General features: G+C 36.3%; 1 protein-coding gene across 7 annotated transcripts in view; it reads right to left on the minus strand.

Moving 5' to 3' along the window:
- The window catches only part of PPARD (peroxisome proliferator activated receptor delta), a 48,213-nt gene that overhangs the window by 21,564 nt on the left and 7,486 nt on the right, over nucleotides 1-19,163 (minus strand). For 2 of the 7 annotated variants that reach the window (XM_034414580.2, XM_034414579.2), the window contains exons 2-5: nucleotides 13,672-13,749; nucleotides 8,616-8,668; nucleotides 7,573-7,685; nucleotides 2,295-5,330 (exon numbers count right to left, since the gene is read on the minus strand). In XM_034414580.2, the coding sequence (XP_034270471.2) occupies nucleotides 2,961-5,330; nucleotides 7,573-7,623 (2,421 nt within the window). In that variant the 5' untranslated portion in view covers nucleotides 7,624-7,685; nucleotides 8,616-8,668; nucleotides 13,672-13,749 and the 3' untranslated portion in view covers nucleotides 2,295-2,960. Of the gene's footprint in view, nucleotides 1-2,294; nucleotides 5,331-7,572; nucleotides 7,686-8,615; nucleotides 8,669-13,671; nucleotides 13,750-19,163 lie in introns of those variants that run through there. The other 5 variants (XM_087891014.1, XM_034414581.2, XM_087891015.1 and 2 more) reach the window with 3 other exon arrangements.

The following is a 19,163-nucleotide window of genomic DNA, read 5'->3' on the forward strand; positions in this document are numbered from 1 at the left end:
TTCTATCCCACACATACATTTTAATACACATGGCATGCATTTGCCTGGCACTCTTTTTACCATGGGGAAAAAAATATGGATACAAGGGAAACCTACCCAGCTGCAAAAGTGTTAATCTTTTGATTTCTGTGAAAATGTTACTATGAATTGGGAAACAAAAATGCAGATATCAACTGTTTTGCAGCAGCTCCAATAGTGTTGCTGTAATGGCAGGAATAAGAAAATGCAGCCAGGATTGATTCATTTTTTGTAAACTCTCTGTAGATCCTTGTAACTTCTCCTGAGCATACAACAGCCTTGAAAAAGTGAAATGAGAACTTGGCAAGAATACTATCTGAAATCCAGAATGGAGTCTGTGGGACTACAAACCATCCACAAAATTCTTAACTTCCTTGTAAGTTCCATTAAAGCTCTATAGAACATGTAGTTGAAGAAAAATGTAGTAATAATTGTTTTGACTTTAGGAGATAGTGATGCAGGTGTTCATATTTCAAAGATCTTTAGAATACGATATTAATTTATAATGCATGTATCAAGTAGTCAAAATAGTGACAAATTTTAATTTATTTTAGTGTAGTTTTTATATGTTGTCTCTGAACCAGAAATAAATAGGCTTTGCTCTTAATAATGTCAGAGTTATAAGATCACTGGGGTCTGAAGCTAGGGAAAAATCCTCATACAGAGTGATCCAGGTCAGGATTCTAAACCTCCAGAGAACAAGTACAATTCTAGGACATGTATTCCTATTTTTATTCACATCAGTGGAAATAAAGTACTACATTGTACCTATTGCGTTTACATAAGCATCAATCAGCAACTTATTCCCAGAACTCATTTTAAAAGAAGTTATCAATAGGTTTGTATACTTGAATTACTAAAAGGAAAAACAACTTTTTCCACAAAGTACACTATTTTCCTATTTATAAACGATAGCAGTTGCCACCATGGTCTTAGTGCTGTCCTAGATCATATCCAATGACAGACTGTATCTAATTGGCAGACAACCCATATACTGGCAGAACAGACTTGCAAAACAGGAAATGCTGCTATATACCACTATTATTGCTAGAGATAGGCAGAACCTCTGGAAAACTTCCCAAGGACATCAGGTCACATGCTAATGGCAGAAGCATGTTACTGATAAATGGTACCAATTACATTCACAAAACACTGGCCACTGTTATGGAATTACAATTTACGTTTTAAGAACAAAGCTTCTTTATCACAAGTAATTTTGCACTATGTGAAAGAATTAAAGACCCTGGAAGAATAGTTATTTATTGGATAAATTACTTATAGCAAATATGTGCAATAAAGTAAGATAATACAGAACCTATTTATCCGAACATGATTTTTTTCTTAAGAGAAAACTGGTCATTATTGCTTTTTTTTAGGACTTCTGCAAATAATGATACAACCTGGATTTATATTATTAAACTAATATGACAAGAGGCATCCAGATGATCACTAGATTACTGTTTCAATGGTGAGATAAAGCTGTTGTTGTTTTAACCATTTAATCATGTCTGACTCTTGGTGACGTTATAGGCATGTGATGTCCATTCTACTCTATCAAGCACAACTTCAATTGTTGCATGCTCAGCTTTGTATCAGATTTGACATTATCAAGCCAACATGTTCTTTGCTTCCCCTTCTTCTTGTTCCACAAACCACTCCTAGCATCATTGCCTTCTTCAATAAATTTGCACACATGACATGGCCAAAGTAAATCAGACATACTCTTATGATTTTAAATATTAAAGATATTAAAGAGATATTAAAATGCATGGATATAATTTTTGTCACTATTATGTGAAAACATCCATTATACTTTCACTAGTAACTCCATCGCAGCTTTAGATATATATCCAGTGTTTTTATTTTGATCAAAAATGTGTAAACCTTTTTTTCACCTTAAATTTCTCAGATAATATTTTAAAAAAACCAAGTTTGAATGCATTTATTTAAAAAATCTCTAGAACCAAACTTCATCACAGCATCAAGAATAAGGAAGACAGTTAGCCAAAGCAACCAAATAATTGCCCTTCATCCAATCATTTTTATGGGGCATAAAGCCAGTAAGAATTGCTGAGATTTCCCTTAAACTCTCTTATCATCCTCAAAACATTTGTGAACCTCTAGGAAAGCTCCGGAGTTAATTACCTCTCTTACTGTGAATCAAAAGGGGCAAGGTGCTGATCAATTTTAATCATCAGGGTCTAAATATTGATCACTTGTGAGTATTCAATAGGAAACCTTGCATTCTCGTGAATTAAAACAAAGTAGACACTGGAACAAAATAACATTTTTATTAAAAGCAGTAATAGATAAAATCACAACCAAAATATCTCTGACGTAAGGAAGATATTAAAAGAGAATGAGTGCAGGGTCTATTGAGAGTTAACATATGCATAAGAAGACTCTTCAATGGTAGGATTAAGTCAATTTTTTTCAGATTGTGTTAAAGCATCATCTGAAGTAGAAAGAAATGGAATACTGGGTTTTGGTGCTTTCAACCAGCAGAACCATCTCTCTACCAAGAAGGATATCAAGATATGACAAATAGAAAAGTGGAAATGCCCAAGCTATTTCCAGAAAAGAAGAGCACTAAATATTGAATTGGGGTATTTACCAATAGAACAGTAACTGAAACATATATGATTTTATCAACTCTAAAGCTGTAAATAGCAATCCTGATTGCATTGGGACACAAGGAGTTTTTGATTTTGTGTACCCAAGAGATTTGGGCACTAAGACATTCACTTTTCCTCAACAACAACAACAAGCTATCACACAACCCTTACAAACAAATATTCTTTTCTAAAAGTGGTAAACATTTAACAATTGAACATTTAGTAAGTAGAAACAAACTAGAACTAAGAACATAAATATGGCCTTCAAAAGAACATGACACAGCAATGTCTCCCTTTCCATGGCAGGTGGCCTGGCAAGTATTTCCATCACATCTTTGTTTTGGTGGAAACTATCTGCTTCTGTAGATAATGTAATCTACTTGCTTGCCATTTCATCCATCCGACCAGTGCCAATAAGCAAATCACCAGTACTACTTGAAAGATTAAAATCATCACAATAGGGTGTAGAGCAATATTTAGTACTCCATTTGCACTTGGTGACCATCCCAGGAGCACTTCCCACCAGGCATGGTCTCCAGCTGATGTAACCTTTGCTACAATCTGGGCAATTTCCTGATTGTTGTGGTGAATCTCAAGAGCAGCATTTTCACCCATATCTCTGAGTTTCAGTAATTCTTGCTTAAGAGAGGGGTGAGAAAGCAGATTTTTAAGAGTAGAAAGGCCAAGGCCAAGTGAAATAGGAAATATTTCTTTATATAAAGAGGGATAGGCTTTCATATGTTGCACAGTCCAAACAGGTACACGAAATTGGAAATCACATCCTACAATCACGCTAATATTGCAAAAGCAACGATTGATATATGGCAGCATAGGTTGAATGATGACACTATTAATGATTATAAATTCGCATGGAGTTCTAACACAAATACAGCCCTTGCCAGTATATACAACAGTAGACATTTCTTCTTGGACTACATCAAAAGAACAATGAGAGTTATTTATAAATTGAGGAGAAAAGCATTCATGGTGCTCTTCTAAACTGTTATCATCACATACAAAGCCTAAATTCTCTTTTTTAACACAGCCCTGCACATTAACGCTTTGCCACTCACCATCCCTCAAGTGTGCCCATTTATTAGAGTCTCTGGAATACATGACCAAGTCTCTGTCAATCTGGAATCCCAGGGGCACTATTGGATAGATAGGAATTATCTGAGCGGCCTCCACAGTTATTAAGAATAACCGCAATATGTTTTGAGTAGAGTCATATGATGCATTTAGCAGTCTCCACCAAGCTTCTAAAGCAATTTCACCTGGTGTGAGTTCTGGTCGAATTAAATTGCTTACCTCCATGGGAATTTTTCCTGCCTTAGCTTCTCGAATCATATCCATGATTACATTTTGGGTGATTACCTGGGCTTGTCCACATGCTAAAGCCAATGAAACATTATTTTGGAGAGACTGAATCCCAGAGACTATCAGTATGTTATCATTTTCTAAAATTGTTTCCCAGACTGGAAGCACTTTACTGATAGCTTGTGGTTGTTTTGTGAGTTGTGAGAAAGATTTGGTTAATGGGGCAGTAAGTTTTCCTATTTGTTTTGTGGAATATGAAAGTTTATTAGCTAATACTTCTATGTTGGCTGCATCTATAAAAGAAACTCCCGCCCCCAGGGGACCCAGCCAATCTAACAATTCCCTTTTTATTCTTTCTCCATGGTGTACTCCTTCCCACATTTTAACCCATTCTATCCAACCTCTGTGGCTAATATCAAGAAAGGGAGAACACTGGGGCACTTTCTGTGACACATTCAAACCTTCAAAATTAATCTGTACCTCCTTCAGAGAGGTCTGTGGGTTCTTAACAATTTGCTCAGGCTGATCTAATTTTAATACATGAGATCCAATAACTGGATTTCTCATATGGCGCAGAGAAAGAAGATCTGTGATCAGTGGGTTAAATTGAAGAACTGTTTTGTTTTGAAAGCCTAGTTCTAACTGATACAACCCTTGTTCACTATTTTTTTCTGTTATGGAAATATGACCATAGAATTTAAACTTAACAGAGGATGCTCTTTGATCACAATGTGTTCCTTTAATTGGAACTACCCAATCTGGGGGTCCCTGTCTAATTAAGTCTCTTCCCTTTAATTCCCAGTCATGTGATTCCCAATTAATAATTGTTTGGGTGTTTTTTTTCCCAGAAGGTGAAATTAAGGATAGCTGCAAATGATTTTTAAGAAATTTATCATTTTGAGATCCAACAATAGTTCTCAGATGCAATGGTGCACCAAATTTCCATAAAGCAGCAGAAATTAGGGCAATGTCACATGAATTGTCCTGGGTTACGCTCTTTCCAGTTCTGTGGGACTCCAAATGTGTTGGCAAAGGTCGGCATGAAACAGGTATATGAAAAGTTGAACTGTCCATTTGCATGTCATAACAAAAATGTCCAATTTCTCCACTGGCCTTGACAGTACAATTAGCCAAATCTCTCCAATGGCAGCTGACTGAGTCTGAAGCAGCATGGAATATGTACAAGCTCTGGAACACTCCGGGATTGGAACTGTTGGCATATAATCCATGCATGCGGCATGTCAACTTTATTTCAGATGCTCCTCCTTTTGGAAAACAAGCCCAGAGTTTCACAGGGATGGTAGACGCATTCTGGGTAGCAGAAACAAGCATCCATCCATTCCACAGGCACAGCAGCAAAGACAACATCTTCAAAAGCATCTGAGAGAAAGAAACACAAAAAGAATCTCCAAAGCCCCTATTGCCTGGATGTGCAGTACTTGAGAAAGTATTTTAGGTGCAGCTCCTGCTGCTTTTAAGTCAGAGTATTAATTTCTTCTTTACAACTACATCACTTAGTGACAGAAAAAGTTCTATTTGCCTTAAGGAGAAGGAGCCCATCTAACTACACTTGTTAAGACCTGATCTCTATTCAGGTTACACTACTTAAAAATATCTATTACAACTGGACAATCAGAGGCCAACATTACATCTATTGAATCTGAACCACAACACTTAAATCATCAGACATATGAGTGATACTTCTTGGAAACTGCTGTGCAAATTAACCAATGGGCTCTCAATCTTTCTTGTTATAGATCCAAATATGTAAGACTTTTTACCACCTCAAAAAATTCCATTGGATGCTTCCTTTCATTATAATGTAGATCAATGAAGTTTTGTTTCAGATGAATTGGACACATACATCTAACAATATATAAGTGATTTTCTATTGTTTTCTTCCAAGTTGTTTTATTCTCCCACCCATATCCTAACCAACTTTGACCTTCTTTAGCTTCCAAGACCAGATAAGGTACTTATGCACACATGCTTATGGATTTGCTTTTCTCCTATTCCTGAGACAAAAACTGTCACTTCCTACGTACGTGTACGTCACTTCCTATATCTTTGCCCCAAATTTGATACTGTTGCCACAATTCTGCAGCAAAGTTAATAAAAAACTGTTCCCTGCATAGAAAAAAGCAAATTTCCTATTTGGTAACTGGTTCAACTGGACTAGGAAGAAACACTGTTTGCAGCAAGAGATGATGTTGCATACCGCTTTTTCCAAGCACAAAGAACCAATCTTGAGCTTTGTTTTCTTATCTTTACATCTTCAGGATGTAGAATGGGGCCCTCTGGGAGTGGGAAATCTTGTTTCCAAAACTTTCTGTTCCTAAAGTGATATGCTCCTACGCATCCTTCTCCCATCCTACAAGTAGCACTCTCTTAGCACCATACTATACCACAACACCTGATGCCTTCTAAGAAAAGTAAAGCATGAGAGCCTAATCCAATTCAATGCTACTGTACAAGAGTGGGCACTACAATCTGATGCCATACCATGCTACTGCAACTTCCATTCACCAAAGTGGTGATTATCCATCCTTCTCCCTGTCTGCCCCAAAGCCAAACTGCTGCCACTGCTGTTCTTGTCATTAATTTCATTTGTATGTATTCTCTACCTACCCACTACTGAGAAAGGCCAAAGCCAACCTGGGGCCAGCTTCTGAGTGAAAGAGAGCACCAAAGGGAAGGCATATGAGTAGTACACATTCTTCACAGTTGAATCTCCATCTCATTCAGAGGTGGTATTCAGTCGGTTCGCACCAGGTCGTGCGAACCGTTGGTGGAAATTTGGCCAAGGTCACCAAACCGGTAGCGATGGCTGGCTGGCCACACCCCTGAACCAGGCCCCCAGTCGCCACTCGCTCACCCCACCCGCCATGTTCGTTGCAGCCATGTTCTTCGCTTACGCGCATCCCATTGCCCTTGCAAGTCCAATGGGATGAGCATGCTTGAAGAACAGGGCGGCAACAGCAGCAGCTTTTTCCGCGACCTCTGGTACTTTTCAGTGCCTCTGGCCAGCCGCCACAGCCGCAAAGCGGCTCTCAAAGAAGCTTCTTTGCCAGCTGCTTTCCAGCAGCGGCGACTGGCTGGGGGCCACTGAAAACTCCGGTCAGCTTGCCTTTCAGATTGTGGACCAGCCACCATGGAAGGTAAGCAGCCTGAATAAAAAGGCAGTGGTGGAGGAGGAAGCGGGGCTAGGGCCGGGGCCGCTAAAGGAAGGGAAACGGGGGCAGCTGGGAAAGGGAGGGCAGGGATAGATAGGTGGAAATTCCAAAAAATTTCCTACCTTTCCTGTGGGCATGTCTAGGTGGGGGGGTCATGTGATGTCAAGTTGGCCATGCCCACTCAGTCACATGCCCCCCCACCTAGCCACCCCCCCCCCCGAACCAATAGTGAAAATTTTTGAAACCCACCACTGATCTCATTGCCAGCTTTCTTCTGGCAATGAGATCTCATTGTGGACACCCACAATGGAAAATGTGGAATGAGAATGTGTAGAGGGCACCCTGCAGAATGTTGATATTTGTGAGGTTTTCTCTATATAACACACAATGTTTTACTGTTGTTGTTTTTTAGTGGAAAACATTATATTCTTGATTTGGCTTCAGCCTACTACAGAAGAAAGCTGTGAGGAAAGGTCCTGAACTACCAATAAGTGAACCATCTCCAAACCAGGATAAGGAAATTGTTGGAATGAACCCACAGCCAGCCAGATCTTGCTACCTGCTGAAACAGATCATAAGGCTTTAATTAGGATCTAGTCCATGTTTAAACAGTTTAAGTCCATGATTTTCCTTCATTTCTGTTTTTCACTACTTTCATTACTATCAGCTTCCCAGCTGGAGGATCATTCAGAAGTAGTCTTATCAATTTTCCAGGATTTTTTCAATGATACAAAGTTAATTTGGAAGGATGAGAAAAAGGTCATGTGGTTCAGAAAATAAAAGATCTGACAGACTAATACAATTGTTCTTGCTTGTCCCTAAAATTCTTGTCTGAATTTGTAAAGAATTCTATAGATAGCCTAAAAACTGAAACGTATACTTCCCCCAGTTCTACCAATTAAATATTCGTGATATTATTAGTACACATATCTAGTATAAAGTCACAGAGGGCTGTTATGCTAACACTAATGGTATTTGAATTGGAAGGCAGCAATCTAACTAAACCAGCACAGTTTTGTCCATCCCTACATTATGGTAATCTAACAACCTTTATCTACTGTATCTTAGTCTGCCTTACACCATTGTAGTAGTTATTCCTTGCTTTGCTCCATTTTCTTTTTAAAAATCATATCTTTTCCTCCAGTAAATCTGTACCAGGTTTCTTGCCCTTCTACAAATTATTAAGAATAACTGAATAATCAAAGCAATTATTTCTTATCTCCTTCACCAACTATATCAGCACCATCATGTCTCACAATGAAAACAACATTTTCAGTGTATAAACAAAAATGAGTGAATAAATGTGTGAACAATTTACATAGCCTTATAATGCTGCAACCAAGGAAAACTATCCTTAAGAGTTCCATGAGAGAAAGAATATAGTGTACAAAGGACAATGAACTTAGACTGGGAAGACCCAGGTTTAAGTCCACCTCTGACAGAAATTTACTATATGACTTTTAGCTAATCACTATGTCTTAGCTCAACCTACCTTTTTTGTTTAAGGACAACTGGAAGAGGGAATGCAGTGCATCTTGTCTTGACCTTTTGAAGGAAAAATAAGATCTAAATTTGTCAAATACAAGTATCTGGTGATACATAAATATACTATGAATTTAAATGAAGACATTTTTAATCTATCACCATTACTTATTTGTACACAAAAACAAAAACCACAAATCCATCCATCCTGCTTTCTTCAATATGCATCATTAAAGGTCTCAAAGGAAAACTACAAATAAAAGGGAGTGTGTGACAGGTCCTTTCCCAGACATAGTTTAAAATATATGCAATTAGCAGATAGCAGCATATACCAACCTTAAATGACTTCAGAAGCTAAGCACCATAAAGTCCTAGTTAATATCTGGATAGCTTGGGGATTCTATAATTATAGGCAAAGAAAACTAAATGGCATGTCCATGAAATTACCAGAAGCCTAACTTGAAAGAGTTTACCTTCAATTAGATCAGTCCATTGATACACACACAGACACACAGGGAGGGAAGGAGACAGGCAGGCAGACAGACAGACAGACAGTATTTAATATTATTGAATTGGTAAGCAATAGCCAAATTGAGTATTAAGGGAGAAACGGTCACCTAAAGATGTGTGCATTACTCATTTGCTATGGGATTGTCTACATAAAATGTTAAATAGATTTGTTTACTAAATGAATATTTTATTTGATTTTTCAACCAACTAAAAAATAGATTGCAAGACAATGTTTCTATAGACATTAATACTGTTTGTCTGTCTAAAAATTAAAATGATCATTGCTTACTCAATTATCCCAGTACATTCTGTTGCCAGTACAAAGGACTTATTATTTACTGAAATTGGTATTTCAGTAAATGCAAACAAAATGATGGTTGTATGCTAAATATAAAATTATAATTAAAATTGCAGATTACTATGCATAGTTATACTGGTGTATTTAAGAATGAATAAAGCATAACATTTGTAATATTTTTATTCTGTCCTTTCTGCCCAAAATTCAAATCAATATATTGGATGTTTTCGTAATATTTTGCAACTGCTCCTGAATGCAATTTGCAGACTTCCATGGAATACATACAGAGTTTCAAAGAAAAAAAATGTAGGATCATAATGACTAAGACATGTATTATGGGAAAAAAGAGAAAACTGAATTTGAAAACAATCTTTAAGAAAAGAACTCAACCACAAGACCACCAAGATTTGTTGTTTAGGATCTAGTGTGCAGACATGGGATAATAGTCTTATATTACAAGATAGTATATTTTTGTTAACCATTAAAGAAAAATGCCTTTTAAGAAAGAGCTGTTTGATAGCGGCACCAAATGAGCAGAGAGGAAGTAGGTTTCTCATCACTGGATGTATTCAAACAAAGGGTACACAGCCATCTGTCACAACTGCTTTGATTTGGATTCCTGCACTGAACAGAGGGTTGGATTCAATGTCTAATGATGCTTTCCAGCTCTCTCAGTCTATGACTGAGAACTTTTCTTACAAGAAAAAAAGCATCCAGATTGTTTAATTAAGAGTTTGAAAAATATTTCGGGGATAAAGGGTTAGAATTAGGATAGCAAACAAAAAATTGAGTGATGTGTTCCTTTCTGTCTTTTGAATGTAACAACAATTAAAATGGTTGGGAAGAAGTGTTCCATTTCTTAAACTCTGAAAAATTTTGCTCTCTGCATATACGGATCCTACATAATGACAGCCTCCTTTAGAAAAGAGTTGTGGATACAGTTTCCAGACAAATTACTTAATCTGTTACTTCAGAAGAAGAAAAAAACAATATTGTAATCTTAAAACCAACATACTGATTGCAATGTATGCTTTGGGGAATATAGATGTGTGGTACATAACCCCAATATAGGAATTTAAATACGCATCCAATTTGGTTTTTTTCTATTTTTTATGGGCAGGATAACAGTGAGATTAATACTAAAATAAAATGTTGAAAAGACAGTGTTAACTTGTACCGATAGTGGCCATTCACAAAATTGTTGTTAGATATGATACATACATTCTTCTATAAATTTATTTAGCCAATAAAGTCACTCAAGTAGCTTAGAGAAATAGATATGGGCAAATTGTAGATGTAATTTCAAGTAGTTCAAGCATGTTTTGCCTTTACACAGTAGAAAAAATGTTCTTGCAGAGTTTGAAGTGTTATATTGGTTTTTGGTATTCCATAAATCTGAAGTCTATAAGAGGAACAACATTCCATGCATCATCTTTCATGATTCTTACCATATTGTATGTCACTACTGCTAATATTACATTGACATTAATAGAATGCCAGAAAATTATTTTAGAAGCAAAACATTAAAGTAAAGGTTCCCTTCGCACATATGTGCTAGTCGTTCCCAACTCTAGGGGGTGGTGCTCATCTCTGTTTCAAAGCCAAAGAGCCAACACTGTCCGAAGACGTCTCCATGGTCATGTGGCCGGCATGACTAAATGCCAAAGGCACACGGAACACTGTTAACTTCCCACCAAAGGTGGTCCCTATTTTTCTACTTGCATTTTTTACATGCTTTCAAACTGCTAGGTTGGCAGAAGCTGGGACATGTAATGGAGCTCACCCTATTACGTGGCACTAACGGGGTGCCATTATGATAAGCAAAACATTATCAACAGCTTAAATATAAGTTATCAAAAAAGTATTATAGAAAGTTGAATGCTTAATTTCCAAAGTATTAATAAGACTAGGACACCACTACAGTTTTTTATTTCTTCTGATTAATACATAGAGAAGAATGATTTACCATACTTTTGTACAAAGATAAAAACAAAAGCCTAATGGAACCAATCCTTTTAAAACACTATTAACTGTGCAATCAGACAATTATATTGGTTGTTTTAGCACTCTCTAGCTCTATAAATAGCATATTTTAATTCTAAAACTGCAGAGACTGATTTTATATATATATATATATATATATATATATATATATATATATATATATATATATATATATATATATATATATATATATATATATATATATATATATATTTAAGATAACCAGTTTCTGTATGCAGGGAGACAGAAGGAGATTTTAGCAGTCTCTCAAATGCCACAATATAATTATTGAAGCTTCTTATATATAATTATTCAGAACACATACATGAAATGTTATAGGAAGATTATTTGATCCAATACTGGCACTGTTCAAACAAAAGTAATATATTAATGTAATCTCCTAATCAAATACACAGCCAAATCCACTTATATTTCCAATTAAGTGATAGTAATTTAGTTGCAAAAAAATCATAGATTTCCCTTATAACTAGCAAAGAGAACAAATAAATAGATGCCCATATAATCTTTTTTAAATTCTAGCTTTGAAGAGATTTCTTATATAAAAGTAGTAATTCAAACAAAAAATGTAGATAATATAACTGAATCTGTGTCAAGAAGCTATCATGTAGCTGTTCAGCAGAAATCCACCCTAAGTGGGATACCTATTTATTTTCACAATAACTGCTTCAAGCTAACAACTTTTCATATGCTACAGAATTATATTGACCAGCACTTAATATTCTTAGCAGGCCAGAAAACCTGTAAGACCAACATAACTAAGACAAGACTGCACAAAATTCTAGGAGACACTGTACCTGCTTCTTTTACCCAGATTTTGCTTTTGTTGAGCAGTGTAGTCATGTGCTACACTGGCCATATTATATTAACTGATAAATCCACCTAACAATATAGAAAACCATTACAACATTCTATGCTGTTCTTTTTTTAAAAAAAATGCACAACAGGAATGAAATTGTATACCATAATTCATTTCATAAAGACAAGAAAGTATACATTTTCATTTTTCTGTTTAGTAATTATAACTTTAGCCAACCTAATGGTGCAGATTTTGTGCAACGAACACTTAAGTTCCAGGAAGAACCTATAACAGTGATGGCTAACCTTTTTGCCATTGCGTGCCAGGAGGGGGCGGGGGGCGGGGGAGGTTCACACACGTGCGTGCCCATAATTCTATGCATTCTGGTAGATCCGTTTTTCTTTCTCACCTGGCTCCAGATCCTTTCTATGCATCTGGGGAGGGCGAAAACAGCCTTCCCCACCCCCTCTGAGGTCCTCCAGAGGTCTGAAACGGCCCATTTCCCAACTTCCGGTTCGACAGGAAGTGATGTTTTTGAGACTTCTAGAGAGGCTCTGGAGGCTGGGAACAGCAAAAAATGTCACTTCCTGTCCAACCGGGAGTTGGAAAATGGGACGTTTCAGGCCTCCGGAGGGCCTCAGAGGGGGGTGGGGAAGGCTGTTTTCGCCTTCCCCAGATGCCTAGAGAGGATCTGGAGCCAGGTGAGAAAGGAAAAACGGGCCTTCTCCACCCCACCCCCAGGCGCTCCAGAGGCAGTAAACAGCCTGTTTCCCTACTTCTGATGGGCCCAGAACGCCTGAAAATCAGCTTGTCGGCGCGCGCATGTGCACCAGAGCTGAGCTGGTGTGCCCACTGATATGGCTACGTGTGCCAGCTATGGCACGCGTGCTATAGGTTCATCATCACTGACCTATAACAATCCTTGAAATGTTAATTTTGTTCTTGCAGCATAGTATTTACCACACAATATTTATAAAATTATTGTCTGGAATAATTTCATAGGCTAATTTAGTCTTCTACAAAATACTACCGGTATCAAACTCATGACCCTTAACAAATCTCATCCTACTCTTTAATTATTATTTTTAAACATCGTCATATAGAAATAAGAAATAAGATACAAGCAATAGAGATGAAGCATCAAAAGTGAGTAGTGATAACATACTAGTAAAAACTCAAGAGTTAAACTCATACTCTACTGCACTGAGACTGAAAAGAATAATATACATCCACTGACCTATGAATGTATTTCACAATTAAACTTTAAATATATATATCCAGTGCTAGTATCTCAGGCTTCTTACAAGGTGAATCTCTGCATGCATTGCTTTGACTACTCAAAATAACTATCTAATCTGTAATATGCAAATACACATAAGATCAAAACTGAAATGTAAAAACTGTAAATTATATTCTTTAATAAGGAATTATTTTTACCTTTGTTCACCTGTGATGACTGCTGCTCTGAAGTTACCATATCAGCATAAGGAACATTCCCAGTACAGTAAAGGGAAGCTGCAAAAGAGCAAAATAGATTTCCACTCTAAGCATAACAATAATCAGGAAAAGTAGAACAAGTTTACTCTTGAATCTTATATATACTTATTAGGAAATAAATGTGACTGTATTCAGTAAGGCTTACTTCCTAGTGTATATTTGTACGGTAAGGATTTTTATTGTTATATAGCATTACAGCATATTCCACTGTAGCAAATGCAATCATATTCATGCTGCATAACGGCATATTTATTGTGGGACAAGAATGCTAAATGTAGTGCTGGTACCCCTTCTTAAAGGTTTTCCATACAGGACTCAGATTCTTAGCTGAAACAATGTTAAAAGGAACCTTATGTATCAGCTCAATTTAATGAATTAGATACAATCAGCCAGATCTTATGTCAATTTTTAAGGTGCCACAAATGTTGCAACAAATCCAGAAAAGTATTAACGCTATATTTATTACATCTATAGTTTTGAGTAAAAACTGTTATATTCTAAAGCTAATGCCATATGAGGATTTCTTACCCTTTCAGTCATCAATCCTATTCATATAAATTAGTTCACCCTAATTTATTCATGAAATTACACTTCCAATCTATGTATTAAAATCCAACTATTAAAATACTTAGTTTTATGCAGAATAATTCATAAAAGGCACCAAACAAGTCCTTAACATGTAAAGAAGCCTTGGGCTATTTCATTTTGGCAATTTCCGTATCTATGTAATACACAAAGATTCAGCAGTGCCTAGATTTGTATGTTCAACCCTGAGAGAGAGAGGAAACTAAATTTTAAAAAATTCTTTTCTTACTATACTAAAAATAAACTACGTACCAGTTAATTAAGCTTTACTGTTGATGATATAAAATTAAATATGATAGCACTCAATACATCTTTCATACCTGAAACCTCATAAATTTTGCTGAACCATCTTTTTTTGCTTTCAAAGAAATGTTGTCTCGCAACATTGCAGAACTAGAATTCTGCAATGAAATATATTCTCAATAGGCGAAAACAACAGATATGTACACATTTATTTTACATTTTTCTTCTACCTATTTCAAAAAAAATGTCAATTTTTCTAACAAAAAATAAAAATGAAAACAGTGATTTAAAATTTAATTAAAAGCACAACTATATTTAGAACAATTACAAAAATTCAAGGGCAATATAATGCAGTAAGCACAGTGCTGGACTGGCAATGGGGAGTCCACCTTCAGTCACAGAAGGAAGGAGGAAATGCTTTGTACAGTGCCCTGAGCTCCTTGAGGAAGGGTAGAATATAAAACTAATAAATAAGAATTAAATAAAATATATATTATAAAATTTATACTATTCAACATGACTGATATAGTTATGAGAAATGCACATTTGGAGGAATTACCATTGAAGTTAAAATCGGTGATATGAATATCAACAACCTCCGATATGCAGATGATACAACATTGCTCATGGAAAGCAAGAACAGTGAAGAATTTAGACTACATGTTAACATCAAGAAAACAAAGGTAATGACCACTCTAGAGCACACACAGGCCAGAATGTAGATTGACAATGAGAAACACTAAAGGAATTCATCTTCCTGGGTTCTAAAATTGACCAAAGTGGTGACTGCAGCGCTGAGATTAGAAGACGTATAGCACTTGGAAGAACTGCAATGTTTGATATGAATAACATCTGGAAGAGTAAAGACATCGGTCTCACAATAAAATGCAGATTAGTTAATGCAACCATTTTTCCAATTGCTACGTATGGCTGTGAAACATGGACTCTTGAAAAAGGCAGATAGGAGAAAGGTGGATGCCTTTGAACTGTGGTGCTGAAGGCGACTATTACACATCTTCCATAGGCTGCAAAATAACAAACAAAGAAGTCCTAGGCCAAACCTCCCAAAAATATTACTTGAAGCCAAGATCGTCAAATAGAGGCTTCTTTACTTTTGTTATGTCATGAGAGGTGACTCATTCTAAAAGTCAATCATGCTGGGAGTGATCAGCAGAAAAAGGAGAAGGGGCCACCCTAGTACCCACTAGCTGGACACAAGGGTGACACTGGGATGAACATGGCAGATCTGAAGGATGCAGTATGGGACAGAGGGGCATGGAGAGTGCCGATTCATCGAGTGGCTGAGGATTGGACATGACTGAGTGGCTGACAACAGCAAAATAAAATAAAAATAGTTCCACAATCAGACATATAATTTCTAAATCAAAATATTCTTCTCTATCTGTACTGTAAATAACACCTATAGCCCAATAGTAGTTTTCAAAAGGAGAAGGAAGAATAAGTTATTCAAATTTAATTACACAAAACTGAGGTACTCTGGGTAAAGAAATCAGTTATTGTATATGAAGGCTCATAACTAATCTTAGAGTTTCCCTGAAGGACCAAATGTGCAGCTTGGCAGTTGTCCTGGATTCCACTTTAATGGGAAGCTCAGGTAGCAGCTAGCAATACTGCTTACTAATTTAGACTAGTATACCAGTTGTAATCCTATCCAAAGGAAGATTTTGTTCTAGCTATCTATGCATCAACAATGTTGAAAAGGATTATAATGATACAATATATTTGAAATTTTCTAGAAAATGGTTTAGAAGTTTTAGGTGGTGAAGAATATGTTGCTTGTATACTGCTGAGACCATAGTTGTTATATCATGCCAACATTATATTATACCAGCTGTATTTGGTTTCCAACATGTTTCTGTATTTCATGTGCTGGTTTAAAGAGCAAGGTGGCTGATATGGTTAGGATGCTGGGTTAGCCAGCCCACATTTGAGCCCCAAATGCTGCTGTGTGGCAGTGAGAGCTCCTGTCATTTACTCTAGCTCCCTGACAGGGACATGAAAGGAGCCCCCACGAGTATCCCCCAGGCAACAGTGATGTCAGCAGCTAATCATTTTAACCCGGAAGCACCAAAATGGTGCCTCCGACATGAATGGGATGGGAAGATGTGCTGGTTTTAGGTTTAAAGTTTCAAATAGTTTGAAATGTAATGGCTGAAGAAGCATTTTTATTCATATCAGCCTGCCCATATTCTAGAATCACAGTACATATCAACGATTGTACTATCAGTTCCAAATACACGTCTGCAGAATATACCAGTTTGGACAACACAATATTATAGACTTTTTTCTTGCGATCATATAGAGCAGTAAAGCATATTCACTAGATGAATGGAAGCATGCAATGGGTTATCTCAAGGCTCTGCCTTAGACCCAGTATTATTCAATATCTTCATCAATGATTTAGATGAGGGGATAGATGGGGGGGATAGATGGAACTCATCAAAGCTGGCAGGAATAGCCAATGCTACAGAAGATAGGCTTAAGATATAGAAGGCTCTTGACAGATGTGAACATTGGGCCCTATCTAACAAAGTGAAATTCAGTGGTAAAAAAGTAATGTTCTACATTTAGGCAAGAAAAACCAAATGCACAGGTATAGAATAGGTGATACCTGGCTCAATTCTAATAGCGATCTTGGATCTAGTGGACAATTACTTAAATATGAGCTAGCAATGTCTGCTGCAGCTGCCAAAAAAGCCAATGCAGTCCTAGGCTGCATTAACATGTAAAAAAAAATGTTAAAAAAATGTTGAGACTCTAGAAAGAGTACAGAAAAGAACAACAAAAATGATTAGGGGCTGGAGGCCAAAGCATATGAAGAACAATTTCAGGAATTGGGTATGTCTAGTTTAATGAAAAGAAGGATTAGAAGTGACATGCTAGAAGTCTAAGGGGCTGTCACAAAGAAGAGGGGGGTCAACTTATTCTCCAAAGCACCTGAAGGCAGAACAAGAAGCAATGGATGGAAACTAATCAAAGAGGGAACCAACCTAGAATCAAGGAGAAAATTCCTGACAGTTAGAATAGTTAATAAGTGGAACAGCTTGCCTCCCGAAGCTATGGGTGGTCCAACACAGGAGGTTTTTAAGATAAGATTGGACAACCATTTGTCTGATAGTTTCCTGCTTAAGCAATAATTTGGACTAGAAGACTACCAAGGTCCCTTCTAATTTTGTTATTCTGTTAAATCAAGCTATATTTACTTTTTTAAATTAAAGAGAAAAATATTAGAGTTTTTCTTTCCTTCTATGTGTAAATGTCAGCTTTGTATTCTTGCAAATGTAACTTATTCAAAAGAAACTATCCTCTTAAGAGAGGGTTTTTATCCTGTTACTAAGCAGAAAACGCAAATATAACTGGCAGAGCAATCCTTATACCTGTAGAAAAGTTTTTTTATATTTACTCTTTCCTATAATTATTAAGGGTATTATATCTTTGCCTTCTTTTCATAGATGATCTTATTTCAAAAGTTTTAAAAATATGTATTTTTAATATGGTATTCCAAAAATTAAATTTACAAAGCAATCTTAAAGATATATAACTTATACTGAACAAAGCAGAATTTATTTTAAGAAAATTATGCAAAATTGCAGCTCTAATTGTGATATCCTATACTGTATGTTTATCAAAAATGATTTTTCATTTAAATGGGCTTCCTCCCAATTAAACGCAACCTGATTGATTCTCTTCCTCATCCCAATCCAGAAGAGTATCTTCTCTTTGCATATCAGTACTGTAGCCATTATTTAACATTTCATTAACTACATTTTAAATAAGCCATAATTGGAGCCTTGGTGGCGCAGCAGACTAAAGCACTGTTAAGTAACACCAGCTGCCTGCAATTACTGCAAGTTCAAATCTCACCAGGCTCAGGTTTGACTCAGCCTTCCATCCTTTCGAGGTAAGTAAAATGAGGACCCGGTTTGTGGGTGCAATAAGCTGACTTTGTATAAAAAAGAACACCGCTTTGGGGGGGGGGCGAAAGCCCTACTAAGCAGGTATATACAAAAGTATGAAGGCTATTGCTTAATGCATTGTAAGCCGCCCTGAGTCTCCGGAAAAGGGCGGCATATAAATTGAACCAATAAATAAATAAACAAATAATAAATAAATAAATAAATAAATAAATAAATAAATAAATAAATAAATAAATAAATAAATAAATGATTTAACTCATATAAAGCTGTTAAGTCAATAATTATAACCATAAGTAATGAACTGGGTTCCTTCTTTATAAGATAACAAATTACCTTATAAATTACTTCAATGTGTGAATCCAATGTAATTTAATTGTGGCACATCATTAGTTACTAAGTTTGTAACAAATCGATAAAAATATTTGCTTCAAGAAAATAGAATAGTTTGAATATTTTTTCATTCTGTAACAGTAATATAATTCAATAATTATATATAGGAAATAGATGGATTTTTTTTTAACCCACCCAACACCCTCCCCAAAAACTAGGGTTAAAACATAGAAGCAACATATTACAGCAGAGGTCTTCAAACTTGGCAGCTTTAAGACTTGTGGACTTCAGCTATGCTGGCTGAAGAATTCTGAGAGTTGAAGTCCACAAGTCTTA

The sequence above is a fragment of the Pantherophis guttatus genome, chromosome 3 (genome assembly GCF_059756535.1).
Source record: "Pantherophis guttatus breed Tessera chromosome 3, ASM5975653v1, whole genome shotgun sequence".
NCBI lineage: Eukaryota > Metazoa > Chordata > Lepidosauria > Squamata > Colubridae > Pantherophis > Pantherophis guttatus.